This window comes from Branchiostoma belcheri, unplaced genomic scaffold (assembly GCF_001625305.1).
Source record: "Branchiostoma belcheri isolate BF01 breed outbred unplaced genomic scaffold, Haploidv18h27 scaffold12, whole genome shotgun sequence".
Taxonomy (NCBI): domain Eukaryota; kingdom Metazoa; phylum Chordata; class Leptocardii; order Amphioxiformes; family Branchiostomatidae; genus Branchiostoma; species Branchiostoma belcheri.
In genome coordinates, this window is record NW_017802602.1 from 543748 (window position 1) to 565268 (window position 21521).

At 44.2% G+C, this 21521-nt stretch overlaps 1 protein-coding gene across 1 annotated transcript in view; it reads right to left on the bottom strand.

The window, feature by feature from the left end:
• The window catches only part of LOC109462623 (ras-associating and dilute domain-containing protein-like), a 42677-nt gene that overhangs the window by 7300 nt on the left and 13856 nt on the right, over positions 1-21521 (bottom strand). The window contains 17 exon segments of the mRNA XM_019759186.1: positions 9-26; positions 29-203; positions 453-490; positions 690-1154; positions 1602-1727; positions 2294-2464; positions 2797-2994; positions 3561-3729; positions 4147-4241; positions 4374-4485; positions 4830-4942; positions 5498-5636; positions 6073-6251; positions 6572-6714; positions 7107-7302; positions 7982-8085; positions 16432-16615. Coding sequence (XP_019614745.1) covers positions 9-26; positions 29-203; positions 453-490; positions 690-1154; positions 1602-1727; positions 2294-2464; positions 2797-2994; positions 3561-3729; positions 4147-4241; positions 4374-4485; positions 4830-4942; positions 5498-5636; positions 6073-6251; positions 6572-6714; positions 7107-7302; positions 7982-8085; positions 16432-16615 — 2625 coding nt within the window.

Here is a 21521-nt window from a genome sequence, read left to right on the forward strand (position 1 = left end):
TCCAGCACGGAGAGAACCTCCTCGGTCTGGCCACGGCCACGGAGGCGCGGGTGTTGGGCGGCAGGTGGGCGGGCGGGGCCGACAGGTACTCGGGCAGGTGGGCCTGGAGGAAGGCCAGCATCTCCAGCGAGTTGGACATCCAGAACACGATGGGCTTGAGCAGGGGGAGGAGCTCATCTGTGGCCTGGATCGGATCACTGGGTCTACGGAGGGGGGAGTGGAGGAGTGAAAAACAATTATTGATGATGGGAAACTCAGGCTACACTTAAATGACAAATGTTAACAAAAACATGTGACAGAAAGTTTTAGATAAACCGTATCATGAACGACATTGCCACTTGTCCTGAGCGTCTACTGAAGAGGAGTCTGTGTGATTCAATTCAATATTATTATACGCTACCCTCATCATGACCGTTACAGGTTGCAGTTTTGTGATGGTGACTCACACTCACCTGTCACCTGGTCTGTTGGAGATCTCCTTCGTTCTCTCCTGAAGAAAACACAAGATGGAAGTCAAATCTTCTGGTTCGAAGTATATATGGTACACAATGACAGTTTGCTACCTTGTGCGCCAAAGTGCATTGCTGCTGCAACTTGAATATGCGAAATATACATTAAAAGTCACATTGTGGATAGGAGAAAACTCATCCTTGTTGCAGTAATTAAAAGTTACCCAGAAATAAACTCACCCAAGCGATGCTCTGTACCAGACTGGAGATCTTCAACAGCAGTTTCCTGGTGGTGGTCTGGTCTCCCATCATAGCGGAATATTCCACGCAGGCACACATCAGGTATGCCGGGGACAGCTTGTACCCAGGACCTTCCATGGTTACCATGGTAGTCACATATTCCAACAGTTCGTCCTCCTTTCCGGGAAGGTAACAGAGTTTGAGTCTCGCCCGGTCTGCCTGCCAGTCTAGAACTCTCTGGTTGGGCGCGGGCTTCAGTTCTGGTTTTTCGTGTGGACTGGTGAGTTCCTGGTTAGGAGGAGGGGGTTCCTCGGGGATCAGTTTTGGGGCCGGCGGCAGACTTTTCTCATCCACGATAGAAGTCTGTACGGAATGCGAGACCGGGATGTAGTCAGGTTCGGCGGACTCTCTCCCCGTTAACCACTTGAGTTCCCTGGGGATCTCTGGCGCTCCAGAGGTCGGGTCCTTGAACAGGGTGGAAGACGAAACACATTTTGTTTGTTTTGTATGTTTGTTTAGCATTTAATCCAAGTAATAAAAAAACATAACGTAACAAAGCTATAATTCAAGATAAAATAGATAGCAAAGCTATGAACATAAGGGGGTGGCATAGGTGGCACAACAGTTAGAGCGTTGAACCGATAGGTCCTGGGTTCGATACTCACCATTCACCGATGTTGTGCCTTTGGGAAAGGCACTTTACACGACTACCCTCCCGATACTATGACACCCACTGAGCCTCTTCGGCTAACCTGTCTAACTGTGTGCCAAAAAAACACTATGGATTTGGTGTGCCAATGTGCCAACATCTGCACATTTGCCACCAAGGGCCGAAAATGACTTAATGACTTAAGTCGGGTAACCCTGGCCGTTGTAAGCAGAACTAATAAAAAGTAAAATAAAATAGCTGACCTTGAACAAGAAGACGTAGTGTTCCCCCAGGGCGACCAGGTCCCCCGGGTTCAGTTCCACACGGGTGTAGACCGGCACGCCATTCACGGTCAGCCGGGCGCCTCGCAGAGGTTCCGCCGTCACCACCTGGGTTTGTGTAATAATTATTAAAAGGTAAGATATGCATGTGGAAAAAAAAATTTAGTCGATCATCATTATAAACTTAAGGTTGAATCAAAATCACAATCATTCACTTTCAAATTCACTTCTTTCTGCTACTGCTACTCAACTAATATGACGACTACTTTCTCCAACTTCTACTCTAGAGTCTGCAGCCTTCCTGCATAGCCAGCAGTGCTGGGGGAGGATGTCCTGAGCTACTACTGTAACTACAGTAACTACTAACTACTACAGTAACAGTAACAGTATTACCACTACTACCTACCTACCTGCCGTACAGACTCAGAGTCTGCTGCCTTCCTGTACAGCTAGCAGTGCTGGGGGAGGATGTCCTGTACTACTGTAACTACAGTAACTACACTACTACTAATACTACTTACTACTCAACTACATACCTGCCGTACAGGCTCGCTGCCTATAGAGTCTGCAGCAGCCTTCCTGCACAGCCAGCAGTGCTGCGGCAGGATGTCCTGAACTACTGTAACTACAGTAACTACACTACTACTAATACTACTTACTACTCAACTACATACCTGCCGTACAGGCTCGCTGCCTATGGAGTCTGCAGCCTTCCTGCACAGCCAGCAGTGCTGCGGGAGGATGTCCTGTCCGGACAGGAGGATGTCGACTTTCACCGGCTCGGGCGTCGCGCTGCCTTCCGTCTCTGTCCCCTGGTCCCCCGGCCCCCTCTCCGGACCCCCCACCTATAGGAGCGATAAGATTTGTACTAGTCGGTAAAGTGCCTGTTGTTACTTTAGCAGTTTTCAAGAATAATAATATTATGCAAATCAGCCTATTTGTGATTATCAAAATAAAATAAATCACAAATAAACCACTCATTCATCCATCCATTCTTTCATTCATTCACTAGACCCGACGTTTAATTCGTTCATTTAGTCATTCATTCATTCTTTCATTCATTTAATCTGACATTCATTCATTCATTCATTCATCCATTCATCCATCCATCCATCCATCCATCCATCCATCCATCCATCCATCCATCCATTTCTTCCTTCCTTCCTTAATCCCTCACCTCCCCTCCGCGCCCCACCATGGCTACCGGTTCGCTGAGAAGGTACAGTAGCAGGTCCTGTTCTGGGTTGCAGCCGCGGATGGTGAGCAGGAAAGGGAAGTCCACAGGCGGTCGCACGCTGTACGCCGAGGTTGTGCCCTGCGAACTCTCCGTCTCCTCAGGCTCCTGGTCATGGCTGTCATCCAGTCTGGAGTTCAGCTATAAAGGGGAACAGTTCAGTTTGCTAGTCCATCTCTAGTTAGTTTGCTAGTCCATCTCTAGTTAGTTTGCTAGTCCATCTCTAGTTAGTTTGCTAGTCCATCTCTAGTTTGTTTGCTAGTCCATCTCTAGTTAGTTTGCTAGTCCATCTCTAGTTAGTTTGCTAGTCCATCTCTAGTTAGTTTGCTAGTCCATCTCTAGTTAGTTAGCTAGTAAATCTCTAGTTTAACTAGTCCATCTCTCTCTCTAGCTAGTCTGCTAGTCCATCTCTAGTTAGTCTGCTAGTCCATCTCTAGTTAGTCTGCTAGTCCATCTCCATCTCCTCTGGCCCAGGAAGATGTGGAAGGCCAAAACCATCGTGGCTCACCAAAGAAGGAGTGCTTTGACAATGTAAGGGAGGAATTCCACCACTTGAACCTACATAAAATCAACCCACAGGATAGAGGCAAGTGGCAGGCTGCCATCAGGCAGCAATATTGCAGTGCAAGCACATTTTACCATTTGAAGTCGGGGAACGACAGGCGATACCCCGGACAGTTTGTGAGTGAGTGTTAACGAATACTGACCTCTAAGCTGTTTCCGATGTCCTTGAGGTCGCGTGAGAGTTCGTCCTCCCCGACCGTTCGCGACCGGCCGCGTGATATCCGGCGTGCCTGGGCGTTGATTCCCGCCGTAACCGTGTCCACCTCATCACACTGCAGCAGGTGGATCTCCTCTCGTCTCCGCATCTCAAATCTGACAAGTCAGCAATACAGAAATCAATCAATTTATATATCAATCACTTAATCAATAAATTAATGAAATTTATCAATAAACCAATTAATTGATAAAATCAATTGATCAATAAATATATGATAAGATCAATCAATATATCAATCCATCAAAGAATCGATCAATCGATAGATCAATCAAGACATTCATTGATTCATCAATAAATCAATAAAATGATTAATTCATGCATAAGCCAATGCATTAACCTATCAATCGATAAGTCTATCAATCAATAATCTCAATAGAACTAATCTATCCAGCGACAAATCGGTAGATTGGAACACTATATACACTGTATATGTCTTATACTATAGTTGTCACTTATACTAAGTTGTCACTAAAGCTACAGCTAAAGCTACAAGATATGTATAGGCAGCAAACCTTCTGAAGTATCCGGTTTCCGGTTTCCATAGCGACTGAATCTCCAATGGCTTCTCGTTGTCTCCGATGACGCGGACGCACTCCTCCTCCCAAATCTGAAATAAAGTAAAGACACAGGACAGATTTAAACATTCCTCAAGATTCTGAGAGCTTAAATACTTTTCTGAGCAAGAAGAGCATAATAATCTTAAGGGACTTGACATCTATATGTAATTTTTCAATCTTACCTTTTCTTCGTTTTTCCCTTTTTTTCCTGGGGAATGATGGGTAATCTCATCCGGACGGGGATCCCGCAATCTCCCGATGACGTCACACAGCACGTAATCCGCATGTGTGTCTCTGTGGCAGACATGAAAAAAAGGCGAACATAAATTTACAAGCAATAAAGATTTACAAAGACTTCCACCATAAACAAAAAGTGATTACCTGTCTATGGAGTAGAAAAATTATCTACTGAGTAGACATACCTGTCTAGTACCTGTTTTCTCACCTTAAGCACACCTGTAGACATACCTGTCTACCAGTTTCTCACCTTAAGCACACCTGTAGACATGCATGTTGTACCTTGTTGTGTCTACCTGAGTGTGTTCTCACCTTAAAGCACACCTGTAGACATACCTGTCTACCAGTTTCTCACCTTAAGCATACCTGTGTTCTCACCTTAAGCACACCTGTAAACATACCTGTCTATAGAGTATCTCTCCAGCGCCTCCTTGACCAGTTCTCTGGCCGTTGACCCCCGCGTGGCTAACACACTCTTGTAGTTCGCACCTTGTTCAATCATGGCACCGAACACCTGGGCAGGTGAGAGCAGGACAGGTGTGTTAGTGGGTAACTATGACAAGGGGAATTCAGCTGGGAATCAAGATAATTTATTATGTAATAGAGTGAGAACTCTCAGCCATCTTCAAGCTATATCTGAGCCTTGTACCTGTACGTAGGACCTCACAGGTTAAACCTAATAAAAGGCAAAGCCCAGGAATAGATGTTTTACTATCTAAAGAATAATTCTCTACGTACTTACCATACTGCAAACCCACAATTATTATGATTTTCCCTGTAACACAACATTCACGTGATCTCATAGATGCACCATTTTGGTGCACATGTAGTGCAGGTTATAACGTTATGCTACCCCACAGGTAAACAAACACACAGGTATGCAGACTAATTATATTCCTGTTGCCCCTCCCCATCCTAGCGGCCAACTGCTCAACTGCACACCTGTGTACTCCCCTTAAGCACACCTGTGTTCTCACCTTAAGCACACCTGTGTTCTTACCTTAAGCACACCTGTGTACTCACCTTAAGCACACCTGTGTTCTCACCTTAAGCACACCTGTGTACTCACCTTAAGCACACCTGGTGCCGTCATGTCCGTGGACAGTTCTGAGGGAGATCCCTCCTTTTTCTTCCCCCTCAGACTTAAGCCTCGCTGGAAGATCTGAGACACCGACTTCGTCTTGCCCAGACTTTTCCGCGCCCGGTTCCTTTAAGACATTAAGTCATGATGTAAGAAATCACTCGTGCTTTAAATTTTGCATACATCTCATAATTGTCAAGTGATTGTAATTACTCAATAAATAAACTCTGTTTACCTGACGACTTCAAGATTTAATAAACCAGCATGGTGGACGGTGTTTATGTCATGGTCACATGAGTGCTAGACAGCAAGTAGGCAGAACATGCTGCCCCTGATGGAAACCCGAAATGTGTTGTGTATAGGACTTTAACAGAACGTCTTTTACAATTTTTTTTACGTATTTAAGGGTGACATTTCATCTATGGTTTTTAGATTTCGCGTTGTAAATGATATCGTCTGCAACGGGAAAAATTCTGATGAAACGTTGACCCAACCAGATCCGTGAAAAATACTGTTTTTTCGGACTTCACGTTCTGCCGACGTGCGTGCGACTGTAGACCTACTTGGACGGCTGCCTGACGCCGGTGACCTCGGGTGACCCCACCATGCTGTCGTCATGGCGACCTGAGCCGAACGACGTGTTGGCAGACGACAGGCTGGAGCCGCCCGCGCTGTGGTTGCCAGGCGACCCGTTCATCACGTGACCGGCCAGCGAGTGCGTCGAGTCGAACAGTTCCAGAGCCTTGAGATTCAAGATTCCAGATGTTATGAAGCAAGTTTGAACTGCACTATTATGTCCAACACAAGAAATTGGAAAAAGGAATGAGCAATCCACCGCTTCCGTGACGTCACGCCGATAACACACGTGACTCCGTCAGCAGTCGATCATAGGTTGCAGAAAGTCTGTGGCGCCCCCGTCTATATTGAGGGAAGGCCGTAATTACCTGATGTATATGGCCCTTTTAATCCCTTGTGCGTAGTAACTGTAGTAATTTATAGACCATATAATTTTGTTCTTTAAAGTTTAGTTCTTTAAAGTCTCAGTCACAAAGTTGAACAAACCTCGCAGAGTGAAGGAAGGCTGCTCGACTTTCTCAACTTCCCGCCAGAACTTTTCCCGCCAAAACTCTTCCACTGCCGGCCCCTCACCCGCCAACCGTCATCCTCGTCCTTGGCGGCGCGGGATTCCCAAGACACGCTCACTCCTTAAGACATGACATTTGAAAAATCCAATGTAATTTCACGGCGACAACATTCGGTAATATTCTGAATAAAGTAATCGGTAGGATGTTGACACACTTGGGTGCTTATTAAAACAGCACAGAAACAAGTCACCAGATGAGCCCTTTATTTTGTGGGTGGTACCCCGAAAATCAGTGTGATAAAACAAATCGAATTTTTGTTCCATTAACGTCTAATACATTGGAATGGTTTTTTAAGCTTACTATCTAAGTTATATAAGGGCAAAGAACATTCATTTGACTTCGTCAAATAAAGTTTCCAAGCCGTTGGATTCCTTTAATCTCAATACATGTATTTTGTTGAGTTAAAGAAAACCCCTAGTTTGCAAGCCATTTAAGACAACTGTAGTTCGCACCTTTAAGAAAGTGCTTGTTCCTCCTCCTAGGTGACTTTAAGACGCGGCCGTCCCCGGATCTTGAGGAGCCTTCCGAGGACCCGCTGTGCCTCTTGAGCTGCTGGCGGCAGTACTCCTCAAACTCCGCCTCGATGCCGTAATGCTGCACTAGTCTGCGTCGGCTGGCTGGCGTGCAGCAGTAGATCTGGGCTACTACCTGTGTGAGTAGTATAACATGCCAGGGCAGTGTCACATTATTCAGGAGGCACAAAGTTACTAAACTGTACTACAGATGCCGTTATGCTGCACTGATCTGGGCTACTACCTGAGTAGTATAACATGCAGAGAAAGTCTAACATTATTCAGGTGGCACAATGTAACATTAGATCTGGGCTACTACATGTACCTGTGGTGAGTAGTATAACATGAAGAGAAAGTCTAACATTATTCAGGAGGCACAAAGTTACTAAACTGTACTACAGATGCCGTAATGCTGCACTAGCCTCCTTCGGCTGGCTGGTGTGCAGCAGTAGATCTGGGCTACTACCTGTAGTGAGTAGTAGTGTTTTCCTATCATGAGGTTTCATCTGTGTTGGTTTAAGTTACATGTTTAGAGTAAAACTTTCGATCCAACACAAAAAAGTTCTCTCACCTAGAGCTTTTGACCAGTCACTCTGGTCTTCCTCAGTAGACTGACTCAGTGAGGCTTGTCACGTGACCCAGTGTTGATGTCACACTTCAAAGAAGCCAGAGTGACTGGTTGAAAGCTCTAGGTGAGAGAACTTTTTGTGTTGGATCTCAAGTTTTAACTCTTAACAAATCAATCAACTTGATTGCTCAACAACTGTAACTGGTACAATGTATAAACATGATAAACATGAAGCAGAACAGCTTACCTCTTGCCTCCAGCTGCCCTTGTTCCTGAGCACGAACCTGGGGGTGCTGCGCACACTCACGGCGATCTCTAGGGGGCGCTCTTCTCCGTCCAGCAGAATGGCGTCTGGGTGGGAGGTACAGTTGTGTGTTAACATTTGTAGGTTAACATTAACATTTATTTAGTCATTCAGTCTTTCATTCATTCATTTATTCAGTCAGTCATTCATTCAGTCAATCATTCATTCATTGAGTTATTCACTAACCCATTCATTTATTCAGTCATTCATTTATTCAGTCATTCATTTAAATTTTTCAGTAACTCAGTCATTCATTCAGTCATTCATTTTGTCATTTATAACCGCATCCATCCATGCCTTTGTTGATTCATTCATTCATCCCTCCATTAAACAATTTAACAAGTACAAAATCTGACTCAATGAGATTGAAAACTTAATTCGTTCGTTCGTTCAGTTTATTCAATCTTTCGTCAATTCATTCACAGATTCCCTCTCTTCGCCCACGGAACGCCAAGAACGCGTAACCTGGAACGCGTGCAATAATCGCAAGGGGGCGTTTCTGCGCGTGAAACATCTGTCTCGTCAGCGTCCAGCCGCATGACCATCTCATCAGTCAGGTTACATACATGTAGCTGTAGCACGTCACGCCTCAGCGGCAACCAAACGTTACAAAACTACCTGGCTAGCACTGTTCGGCCACATCGACTTAATATTATGGATGACATCCGCGCGCGCATTGTTTTTCGCCTAAAAAAAAAAATCACCGCCTCCGAGGCTCTGGCCCAGGTGCCTCCATAGTCCTAGTCTCTACCAGACTTAAACTACGCTGGCTATATATAGGAGAAAATTTGCCGGGGGATCCGGAGTTTGGCTGCCTTGGGGTTTGACTGGTAGGAGGGAAAGGACCGACCTTCCGCGGACTGACTCCTTGGCCAATTTTACTCTCTTTTTTGCCGAATTCTACGATCCGTATTCCCGTAGAAACTTTCGGGCCCGGTGGAGGCTACTCATACGCCCGGTGTTGTTGGTTTAGCTTCTTTGACGAACAACTTGCGGTTTGTTTGATCGTACATGTAAGTCTATCTGTAGTCGCAAGCTTGCAGCATAACAACAAAAGTTGACGTTTTCTCCACCAGTGCTAGAGAACGCATGACAAGTATTTCTCGCAGTATAAATAAAACAAAGACCTTAAAAGCTTTTCAACTTATTCAACTTACGGAACCTCTAAACAAAACATTCTACAAAGCTACACGACCTCAGTTAAGGCCATGGCTATTTATCGCAAGGACAGGCGTTTTCCGCTTCAGTTCTCTACCATAACAGACACGCAAACATTGCAACAATGCAGGTTAAGTGATTTGAGTCCCTCGTCTTTTATACATGTAGCGAATTTCTGACATTCTGTAGCGGATATTGCAACAGTAACGATACGCCACTTAGTGGTCAATAACGGAGAGTTTTCATAACGGGTGGGAATAATGAGGTGGACATTGTCACAGTGGTTTTTAAATGGAGTTCATAGCACATGAAAAGGACACACAGCTTGAAATAACTATAAAACTCCAAGTAAATGGTAGAAAGCACAGCTAGCTCCCGTGTTTGGACGGTAAAACAACATACATATTGTTAGAAAAAAAACGTACACTTGAAAAAAACGTACATATTTTACATCACAAAATCTGATAGTTATTTCAAATTGTCCTTTTTCGTAAAGTCCTTGCAAAAACAACAGTGACAAAAAACCATTGCCAAATAATGCACATATGTGGATATACATTTCTAATATATATAATACACATGTACAACACCACATATCATGTTCGCAACACAAGCTTTCTCTTACTGACTGAAACTTCATCCATTTTAATTCCCCCAAAGCACTTATGTAATCCCGGTATCTCTGCGTGTTGTATTCTCTTGATAACGTCAAACCGAGAAACGCTATACGGGCCAGTTTAGACTACAGCGTACAGACGCACTGAGCTTGGATCATACTTCGGTCCAGAAAAACTGGGGCAAATGTTCATAACATGTTAAAATTCATGAAAGTTAACTTTTTTTGCGATAATGGTGTCTAGAATTATATCTAGTCAACCAAATCCGTACTTGTGTTTAGATTTATATCTACCAGTATAACCCCCCTTCGGCGTAATGTTGACACCAACTTGGCAAGCAAGGGGCGGGGGCAGCTGGCTATGTTACACTGAACGACTCGTCACACCTTCGCGCATTCAACTCTAATTTCTGATTTTTTGAAATGATTTATGATTGGAAAGGTTTCTCTCTGCAATATTCGATAATAGTCTGTTGGAGACAACAAAAAATTATGTGACAAAACGGCCCGAGAAAGCACCGAGAAAGACCAAACCTGCTCACCTGTACAGACGGCCCTTGTCTCACCTGTATTCTCACCTGTTCCATATCTTAACTTTGATCTGATATCGATAAGCGATCCATTAATAACTGCACACCTGATACAGACGGGTGCGTTACTCGTCCGGCGTGAAAAGCGATGAAACAAAAAACCATGTCGCTGGTTCAGGTGTTAACAAGGCACGTCCTCCCGTTTCTTAAGCACCGAAGTTTTTTTTAAATTATTATTCCAACATTTCATGACTAGACATGGTAACGGCACACTCAAGTTATATCAACTTATTTTATGCCGTCACCAACGCAGATAGAGGACAAATACGGAGCAGGACAATACTCATTTTCACCTGAGTTAAAAGTGAGGAAAGTCGTGGGAAAGGCACAAGATCGGTGGCATGTCAGGACTCGAACTCGGGAACTCTTGGTTCCGAGTCGAGCACTCTGCCGCCACGCCACAGGACCCCACTGTATTAAAACGCTGAAGCTTCACACTGACAGTTTAGAAAGAACCTCCCAGGAGTGAGCTTACCTCATAAACTTGAAGAAAGTCTTCACGGTGCTTAAACATCTTCCCAAAAGCCAAAGGAATCACTTAAGAAACCCCGGCCACAATGGCGGGACCTGAACTGAGACACCTGAGGCACAACACCCGGCATACAAACTCTCTCGGCCGGAAAATGTGGCAAAAAGAAAGCTTTCGCCCGGGACTGTGGCAGTAACCCTACCCGGGGTGTGCTACAGGCCTGTTTGTCACTAGCCTGGTGACCTCTTGTTGCATCCAGAACCGAGCTTTTTGCATCCAGAACCGAGCTTTATCCAGAACCACGTGCACACTCAGGCACGGTTTTGGATAGTTTATTGTATTCATACAATGTATATATACAATGTGTATTTAAGCGTTAATTGTATTTTCACTGTCCTTTTTATTGTTTTGTTATGTATTGATGAATAAAAGAATAAAAAAAATCGTATGTGGGGTCGTGTGGCGCAGCGGCAGAGTGCTCGACTCGGAACCAAGAGGTCCCGGGTTCAAGTCCTGACATGCCAGCGATCTTGTGCCCTTGGGAAAGGCGCTTTACACGACTTTCCTCACTTTTAACTCAGGTGAAGATGAGTATTGTATTGTCCCCTGTGTTGGTGGCGGCATTAATATAAGTTTAAAAAAAACTTGAGTGTGCCGTCACCACGTCTGGTGATTACATGTTGGAATATTTAAAAGAATCGTATACGTGTCGCACAAAACACTGCCGTGTTGTCTGATGTAGTCGTGGCAGTTTGTTTTTCCTCCTATTAAACGGTTCTGCTGTTGCTGCTGTTGTTGTTGACAATAATGCTGCGTCTGTTTACACACTCTGTAACGATCGTGTTGGATCTCCTCATTGTTTATTTTTCAAAACGCAAACAATACCCTCCTCTTGGCTTGTCCGCGCCCCTCTTGTTACCGGCGACCTACATAAACAGGCCTTTCATAGCTGCACGCCCGACCAACTCTCTCCTACTCGTGGTCTATTGTTAGCATGTTCGCCCTTTTAGCGTTTATTTAGAACCTTTTTGTTTCTCGCTCGATCCGTGAATCTTATGTAAACATTTCACCGATGAAGAGTATCGGACAGACACTTGAAGCGTCTGACAATTAAATTCTTATTATTTAAGAGTGGTAAAGTTTGAAACACTATTTCATCGATATAACCCTTGATGTCTAATCTTCACAAGAGCCCTTTTAAATAGACTCTACCAGGTTTCAGAAGTGTCTGTAAATTGGCCAAACATACAGATGGCATGCATTTCCATTACCTTCTTTATTTATTTCATTTGTTGTATTTTATTCGCTTGTTTCATATAAGTTATTAGTTTACCGTATGATTTTGAAGCACTTTACCAATATGTTATTTTTGCAATTAAGCTAATTGTACCTTTGTTTTCCTGTTTGTTATTTTAAGCTAATAAGTATATTTTGTAAATGTATATGTCCGCAGGGAACATTGCAAAACGCCCTTGCGGCGACATGTTTACCCTGGGTAAATAAATAAAAATGAAATGAAATGAAATGAAATGAAATGAAAGAGGATTTGGTTCGCTAGAGCTAGGCACGGTAGCCGCTCTTTGCAGCCGATTCCAAAGTCTGGTTGTACGTGAAAATTTCGTTCATTTTATAAAATTAAAATTCTTAGCGAGACTATCAACATCTAAACAGAGAAAGTTTTTCCATTGCTCCGTGTCCGATCTACCGATCTGCAGGCCCGCTCCAGCGATCCGCGCCAGGCGACGCCCTCCTACCCTGAATAGTTACCATCAGAAGTGGCCCTTAATTCCGCACGCCACCATTCCCGTACCACGCAGCTATTGTACGCAATCTTCAGGCTGAGAGGGAATCCGATACGAGATGTTTACTAAACAGAGAGGTCGGGTGTGTGATTGTACCAGTGTCGGGCTGGGGTCGTGGGAAGGTCCCGGGTCGATCGTAGGACAAGGTCGGGTCGAGATCGGCCGGAACTGTTCAAATGATGAAATACAAATTAAAACGAAGTGCGGAAGCACATCTCTATTACGGGTCCGCATGTTATGAGTTATGAGTACATATACTGCAATCATGATTCATGATACTTTGCTTGTACACAGGGCAGCCAAGACTGACTGGAGTAAGATCGTGTCAGCTTAGTTACTATGCGCTTGTCAGAGCTCAGTTTGAAAGCACCTGCAAAACCTAAATTCCATACGATTGTTTACAGACGTAATATTAGGACTTCAAAATCTTTGAATATTAAAAGTCTGCCTGCTCTGAAGCCAAAAGGGAATCGTCACAAACAGAAACCCTATATTACAACAATAAATCAAAGGAACAATTTCCCAACAAAATAAGTTAAGGTTGCAAGTCGTAACTTTATCCAACCTAAACAGTAGACCGTTTTGGGCCCGCCAAATCTCCTATAAACACCTGTTCCATAAAAGGTGTGCCAACAGGTGTGTCATAACAAGTGTGTTCTGACAGGTGTACAACAAGAGCTGACCTCGCCTTCGAACAAGTGCCAAGGTCACGCCTGATCACAAACGGCCGCCATCTTGGGACCTACCGCGACCTTTGACCTCGCGAGCGTGTTACGCGCCAAATACTACATGACTGTGATGTGGGAGACTAAACCTAACCTAACCCCAATAGCAAGTCTAACCCTAGTCCTGAACAATAATCCCAACTCTAACCCTAATTCTAATACCAACCTCAACCCTAACCCTAAACACTAACCTCTTGAGTCTCACGTATGTGGCAGATCAAGGATTTGGCTCAACACCGTCCGGTGACTTCAAGTCATTTTCAACAAACCGGTGCGCTATGAAACTTTGTTATGGCTACAGGTACTTCGCATAGTTCATGTTAACTATTCCGTAACGCTATGATGGTGTTTCAAAGGGTTGTTATAACGTTACATGTTTGCGCGTAATAGTAGCAGTGAGGGCTCTGTACTGTATAAACAAACCAGAGCTTTTGTTGGTTAAACATTGCTCAACCTTCTTGGCAAACGTCAACTTAACAGAATTCAACAGACGGCCTGGGTGCCAACGTCTAACAGTAACTAATGTGAACCTAAAAGATTAAAGCTGGTCACCTTAAAGTTTGAAACACAGAAGAAAACTTTGAAAACTTAAATCTTGTATGTTCTTGTAAATCTATCGGTGGATGACGCGTTTCAGCGTCGTGCTCTTAAAAGTCAATAAAATGATTTTCAAAGACTAAAGTGACTAGTGCATAGCCATATAGAGGATATAACGCTGATAATATGATTATCAAAGATAATATGTATCTCACGTTCCATTCATGTGTCATACGACAGTCACGCCTCGGCTACTATTGTTTACAGTCTCAGCTGCCAGGAGTATCAACGTTACATGTCGGTGCTGGGGACTGTGTCGCCTGTACTTAGCACTTACTGCAAATGTTGTGACGTTTTCATTCAACAAATCAGTAGTATCTACCAGGCACCGAGAATCGCTGGAAAAATAGTAGAAATTCGCCAAAATATAGGGAGTATGATATCATACCAGGAGTCCCAAAATGTACTCTCTCTCACTTTTATACGGCGGCTTTGTTTCAGACGCTAACTGTTGTAGGATAGACTAACTTATGCCGAGTCCCACTAGTAGCATACACAAAGCTCGGTCACAACTTCACGGTAATTTTGTGACACAAATAGAGAACAACTTACCTTGTCAGGCTTTAGTATACAGCATTGAAAAGTCTGCCCGAATCACTGCATAACAATCACTCGGCGACTTCCCTCCTGCCTTCGCAGTTTCGGGTGTAAGTTTTACCATACTGTACTCTACCCGTGCGGACGGTTGGAACTTGGATACTGACTGGGTGTTTTGGGAAGGGTGCGGGTAAAGTATAAGATCTTCGCTAGCCGGGCACTTCAGTAGCCTCTACAGAAGTTGTTGTAGCGAGACTATCCCCCATCCACCCCGACCAAAGCACGGGGACCAACGGAGCATAGGGAAACTGAGTCCTGTACGGGCGCGTCTCAAAACATCGCGCGGCTTTCGTAAAAGAAACGTCACTCCGCGTTTCAGTCTCCCAATGTCCCCCAACTGGAAATATTCTGAAGAAGGCAATCCTTTATGATATTGACACATACTGCTTCACATTAGCACATTTGAGTTAGCATTTCAGACTTTGGGTATTTAAAACTGCAGAAACGAGCCGCAAGATGAGTCCTTTATTTTGTTGGTGGTACCGTAAAAGTCAGCCAAGGGCCCTTCCATAACCATTTTCCGTCAGAATTTTGGGTATTTTTGCTCCATGGGGGTAAATACACATTGACATAGTGTGGTTTAACTCACTATGTAGACAAAAAGTGACAAGTGACAAGAATGTTGACTTTGAAAAATCGGGTTTCCAAGCCCTGAAAACTGCACTGGATGCAGACCTGCACTCTTAGTTGTATGATAACGATTGCCGTTCCGTAATTCCTACTCAAGTCTCTCCCGGCGAAACAACTTTGAATAAGCTGATGAAGAACTTCTGCACCCATCCCGAGCGGGAGTGACAGGTGGGGGTCTGCGGGGGGTGTCCGCTGAACCGGAACCGCTACAATGTGGCTCTACAGGGGTACTCGGGGTCACCTGTATTTGCACAGGTAAACAGGATCGGGGATGGGTCAATGCCCTCGGACGTTATTCCATATTTGGTAGGCTGCCAAATAAGGCTTCGGACGAGAAGAAATGAAAAGTGGGGAAAGTAAAGTGATGACGAACCATCCTACCGAACAATAGGCGGGAACAACAATAGAACCCAGCTGATATGTTTCAGACCGACATTAGTCGACCAATACCCGACCTCACAGAACACCAGCCCGACAACAGCCGGCCTTGCTCCCGACCTAGCCTGTACCAGGCTTCGGCAGGCGTCCCAACCTAGCCTGTACCAGGCTTCGGCAGGCGTCCCAACCTAGCCTGTACCAGGCTTCGGCAGGCGGCTGGAAAGAGTAGAAACACAGGTCAAATACAGAGTTAACATGCCAGGGAGTTGGCCCGCTAGAGAGTACATTTTGACGCACCTCCTTTTGCCAAATTTTGCTCTTTCCGTCCGCCTCCCGAAGCCTGGTAGAGCCAGGCTACTCCTAACCATGGTTATGGTTATGGGGAGTTCGGGAGGCTATATTCGGCCGGCTGTGTGTGACAGGGGCATAAGCCCTTAACCCGGTGTAAAAGGGACGGTGAGCCGACAGCTGGTCTTAACCGTACACATTGATTAGGGCAAAATCCACGGAGCTCAGGAAGGCATGTCTACAGTTTGTGCTTATAAACCTGCTTTTCTGACAACTCAGAGTCATTGACGAAAGATAGTGGACGCTACCTGAAACATCTGACCCGTTTCCAAAATCATATTCAGGTGCTTGAGTAAGTGTTTTACACTCACACACACACACACACACACACACACACAAACACACACACACACTCACACACACACACACACACAGACAAACACACACACTTTAAGACGGGGGGCGTAACAGACTTCTATGAACGTTTGACCTCTGACCACCCTCCGCCTTTCAGATGAGAAGTGTGACGTATGGATGACGTACCTCCTTCTTGAACTTGAAACAGAACCCTCCCCTCCCCATCACTGGCGGGGCCAAGGTTAAACTTCTCCTCAAGGATGGGCACGAGATCTTCTACCGTGGTCGTATTGCGCACGCGCACGGCCTTGGTCACCTCTCGTTCCCCGTCCTCGTAGTAGAACCGTAAAGCGCCCTCGTACTCGGTTTTCTGAAAAAAAAAAAGATATTTGCGGGGTTAGAAATATTTACTATCATACTAGAATTGTAAGATTTCCAAGGCAATTTACAATATTAACTTTCACATAGCCTAGCTAAACAAACTACTGCTCTGTATAATCTTATTCTTTGTTTTAAAAGTCAATCGTCAGGACTGATGGCGACAGCTCACCAGTGGGTGGTGGTGCTTTTTGCACTGCTGGCCCCCCACCCCGAGGGAATATTGAACTAAGGGCCGAAATTCCCCATGATGGGTGGCGTTCAACTGACGAACCCACTGGTGAGGCATACCACTACCATCATACAAGGTGAGTTTTTTAAACTGTGAACAAATGAAATCTTAGGTTATTCCACCTTATGGTTTTCGTCACATCCGGTAAATTGAATGGGTCCACACGTCAGTTCCGGTTGATTGCAGACATCGTAAATGAATAACGAGTACAGAAAAAGGTGCAGGATTTAGTACCTGCTTTTTGGCGAGTGACAAGGAAACAATGACAGGAGGAAAGGAGTTGCCAGTTGTGCGTTACGGCGTTTCCTGCTCTTAGTGCACACAAAGGTTTCCGCACAGTCGCCACATTGTGAACTGTGTGTGGCGACAATAGGACCTGCTACAATGTAGCCACGTCAAGCCGCTACACACCCTCCGTGTACACACATAAGGTTGTCATATGTCATATAGGTGAACATAGGCCACCTGTAATACGTCATACAGGTGAACATGGGCCACCTGATACAGGTAGACACGCACCACCTGTTATATCTCCATACAGGTGGATATGTAGCACCTGTCAAGCGTAATACAGGTGAACAAGTGCCACCTGCTATGCGTTTCGCAGGTTGATACTTGCCACCTGTCAAGTGGGCATTCACCGTCTCTTCATCTTTCAAAAGTGGTACGTTTTGTAGCATGTCGCCTGTTCGAGCGGCGAGACTACATGTGGATAGTATCCAGTAAGCAAACAATCTAGCCTAGGTCCATGACTGAATGGGTTAGGGTTAGGATCAGGCACGGTTCTGGATAGTCTCTATTGTATCAGAGAGTATCCAAGAACGTAGATCTGCCCCTAGACACGATTTTGGATACGCTTGGACTATCCAGAACCGTGCGAGGACATGGTTCTGGATAAAGCACGGTTCTGGATAGTCTCCATGTATCCCAGAACGTAGATTTGCCCCAGGCACGGTTCTGGATACGAGTGGACTATCCAGAACCGTGCGAGAGCATGATTCTGGATAAGGCACGGTTCTGGATACAACAACATGGGTTTAAAATCCGCCACGTACGGAGGATTATCACACACACACGTTTGTCAACAAGCGCTATCAAATTACGTAATTAGCGACCATCAATCTTGTCGTTTTTCGCGTTGCCATGGCAACAGATTGTGACGATGTTGACGTAAGGATGTGTGCCGGTAAGTGGCTTCCGGTGTCACTTACTGCAGGCTCAAAGTTAGGGTATTTTTCATCAGGACTGTGTTTTTTGTGCGACGTACATTGGCTGTTCTGAAATCACCCAAACATCACAAATTTACGGCCAAACAGAGAAGTTGGAAGAAAACAACTTTAGGTTCAAAATCTACATTAGGCCAACCAACCAACCAACCAACCAACCAACCAACCAACCAACCAACCAACCCACCAACCAACCAACCAACCAACCAACCAACCAACCAACCAAATCTATTTATCAATCAAGCTATACTCACCAGCCAACCCCGACCGACTGACCAACTAAGAAACAAACATTGACGACAGACCAGCCCCCCTCTGTGATACCTTGGGGAGGTAACGTTCATTGTTTTCTCGACTGTTTTCTACAATGGACCAGCGTTCCGTTGCAGATCTAAAAGCTTTCTTACGGATAAGAATTTCTTTTTCCATCACCGGAGTGTTTTATGAACAGATGAACCGGATTATAATGTGCGATTTACTACAAAACGTCACCTTACAAGTCCGCTCTACCGTCTGGACACGCAAAATCCTTAACGGTAAACCTTTCACTGTCACTTGAACGTGATGTTCACGGCTCTGGAAAATCTGAACACAAAATTCCTGCTCGGAACGCATTACTAAAGTCTCTTTCAGTCAGTCTTCCAAAACTGGATGAAAAATTTTGTTTCTTTCTTTGTTTTGCATAACTGGTAAACCGCCTTTAGGCGCAACACACCAGTTTTCAATATCGGTATGTTGACTTCTGGTTTCGCCGTTCCCAGATTCTTTCCATACCACACGAAGTTGACATGCATTTGATACAGCTGCTCATTGTACTCTTTAGGAATATAGAATAGCGTAGCTTAGAATTTACGTGTAGAGGTGCACTAGTTCTTAGTCAGTAGTTCTATTCAACATTCTGCCAGACATGATACCCGTTGAACCTATATAGAGAACCTTGCTAGACATATACCAGCTACCAGCTTTTTTTACGTGTTGTACATATTGTAATTGTCGTGAATCTGTATGTTCTGTTCGTACCTACGTTGTATTTTTATGTATTAGCACAATTCAGCTAGTAATTCAGCTAAAGCTAGTAATCTTGTTATCTGTCATACATTGTACCTGTTACAATCGTTGTGCAATGAACTTTGCCTTGACTTTGAAAAAAAGAAACCGTTCTGTTACTTTTGAAGTTCATGGCCGTCCTCTACTCGTGGACCAGGATCTAATTTCCGATGTCTGTTGTCAGACCCACGTGCGGGACCTATTTTTAACACACAGAAACAAGAACTCGCGGTTTACTCAATATATTTCCGTATTTTCATATTTCTCGGTTTGACGTCACTCTTTTATAGTCTGTCATCAGGCCCTTTTGTAACCTGAAAAAATTAGCAAAAAAGGCCAAAAAGGGAAAATATTTTAAAACCAAACAGCTAGCTTTTTAATCGCCACTTTCGAATTGTTTATAAGCTGGTCCCTGGTGCCATTTATATGCCCTAGGTAGCCTGGTTCCTCCTGTTTGTGTCTGTAGCCGAAAGCGCCTGATCGAGGCTATCCCTATCCAGGGGAGCGGCCCACACTGAGGCCTGGGCGGTAAAGTTTCCCTGTACAGTTTAGTAAACACAAGGTGCGAGGTCCTGTACAGTAACACTGAATACACGCGGGCACTACGGAACCAGCTTTGTGAATGGTCTTACACATGTCGGCATGAAAGCACCCGGGATTACTGTACATGGCTGTTTCGGGAAGGATTAGCAACGCTTTGTAAGGATTATTGTCCAAGTCGACCGACGATATATTTTTCACTTTCATTGCAAAAATGACAGGAATCTGATGACAGGAAATCTTGCTAAAATGTACGCAGGTTAACAAAGAATTTTTAGTAATGCAGTTGGATTTGAAGGTGAGGAATAAAGAAGACAACCACTTCAGACTTATAAGCAAACAAAGTACTAGACAGACCTCGTAGAACGCAAAGCTCTGCACGTGCAGCATAGATCCATATGCTTCAGTAATATACAGATCGTGAAAAAGCTTCTGAAGCAGTTTAAGGGGAGGCAGCTAGGGGATGGTGCCTCAAAATACAGTCTGAAATCCCGGAGAGAAAGCCCTACTCATCAACATAACTGTAAGGCTGACCTATTACCCTTTTTATATCGCCACATCTTCAGTTACCTGAAGAACTCACAAACAAACAAACAAAACATGAACATTCTTACCAAGGAAAAGAAGACAATCCCACGTCGCACATAAAAACAAACGAAGAACTAGCTACAGACAGAACTAGAAGAAAGCAAAACTTTGCCAACGCAGCATACCTTTAGTAATGACATTATGAAATTTAAGAGTAAGGCTTACCTATTAGCCTTTCTTTGTCACCACGTCTTCAGTTTGCTACTTCAAGAACTTACATCACAAATAAACAAACAAACAAACAAACAAACAAAACATCAACCTTCTTAAGAAGTCTACCGGCCGGAAGAAACACCAAGTTAAGTATGACTCTCTTTCCAATACGATCTGGCTAACGTCTAAGAATCTTTTTTTTATTCCGAAAAAAAAAAAACAGTCAGGAATACAAAATGAAAGGACACAGACAAAGTGACTAAGAACTCAAGTTAGGCACAACTCATATTCTCGCAGCCACTTTTACGATGAAAAATATGGGTATTTTATAAGACGTTTACAAAAGTGTGGATTCATAACAGACCTAGTTGAAGCGTGACAAACCCCCATCCCAGAAAAAAGAAAGAAAAACAGGAGACTAAAAGCTTTCTGTGATGTAGGTTTGTGTGGCTAACATAATTTTACAGTTTGTCATACGAACAGAGCAAACTACCGCGAAGAACTAAAAGTTGTTTAGAATTTGTCAGAAAGGGTTAAGAATTGACCCACTGGCCCTACCTCCTAGCCCCCACTTAACGTTAATGAACAGTCAATTTGTAAAACATCTCGTCCTGACATGTTTCCATTGTGCGAGACGTTAACTCGGCTTGTACCTGTCTGGCTCTAAGTGCTTTCCGGGTTGTTTATTGTCGTGATTTTAGGTTGTTGTAGTTACGAAAAGAACAGTCAGAATATGTGGAACCAAAACAATTTAGTAGTACCAGAGTGCATTTTACTCTCCGAAACCTATCAAATGATAATTCAGGCTAATATCTTATGTAATATTGCTTGTACCTGTCTGGTCCTCAAGTGCTTTCTAGGTTGTTTATTGTCGTGATTTAAGTTGTTGTAGTTACGAAAAGGCCGCACGCAAAGAACTGTCACAATATGTGGAACCAAAACAAGTTACTTAGTAGTACCAGAGTGCATTTTGCTCTCCGGAACCTATCAAATGATAATTCAGGCTAATATCTTATGTAATATTGCTTGTACCTGTCTGGTCCTCAAGTGCTTTCTAGGTTGTTTATTGTCGTGATTTAAGTTGTTGTAGTTACGAAAAGGCCGCACGCTAA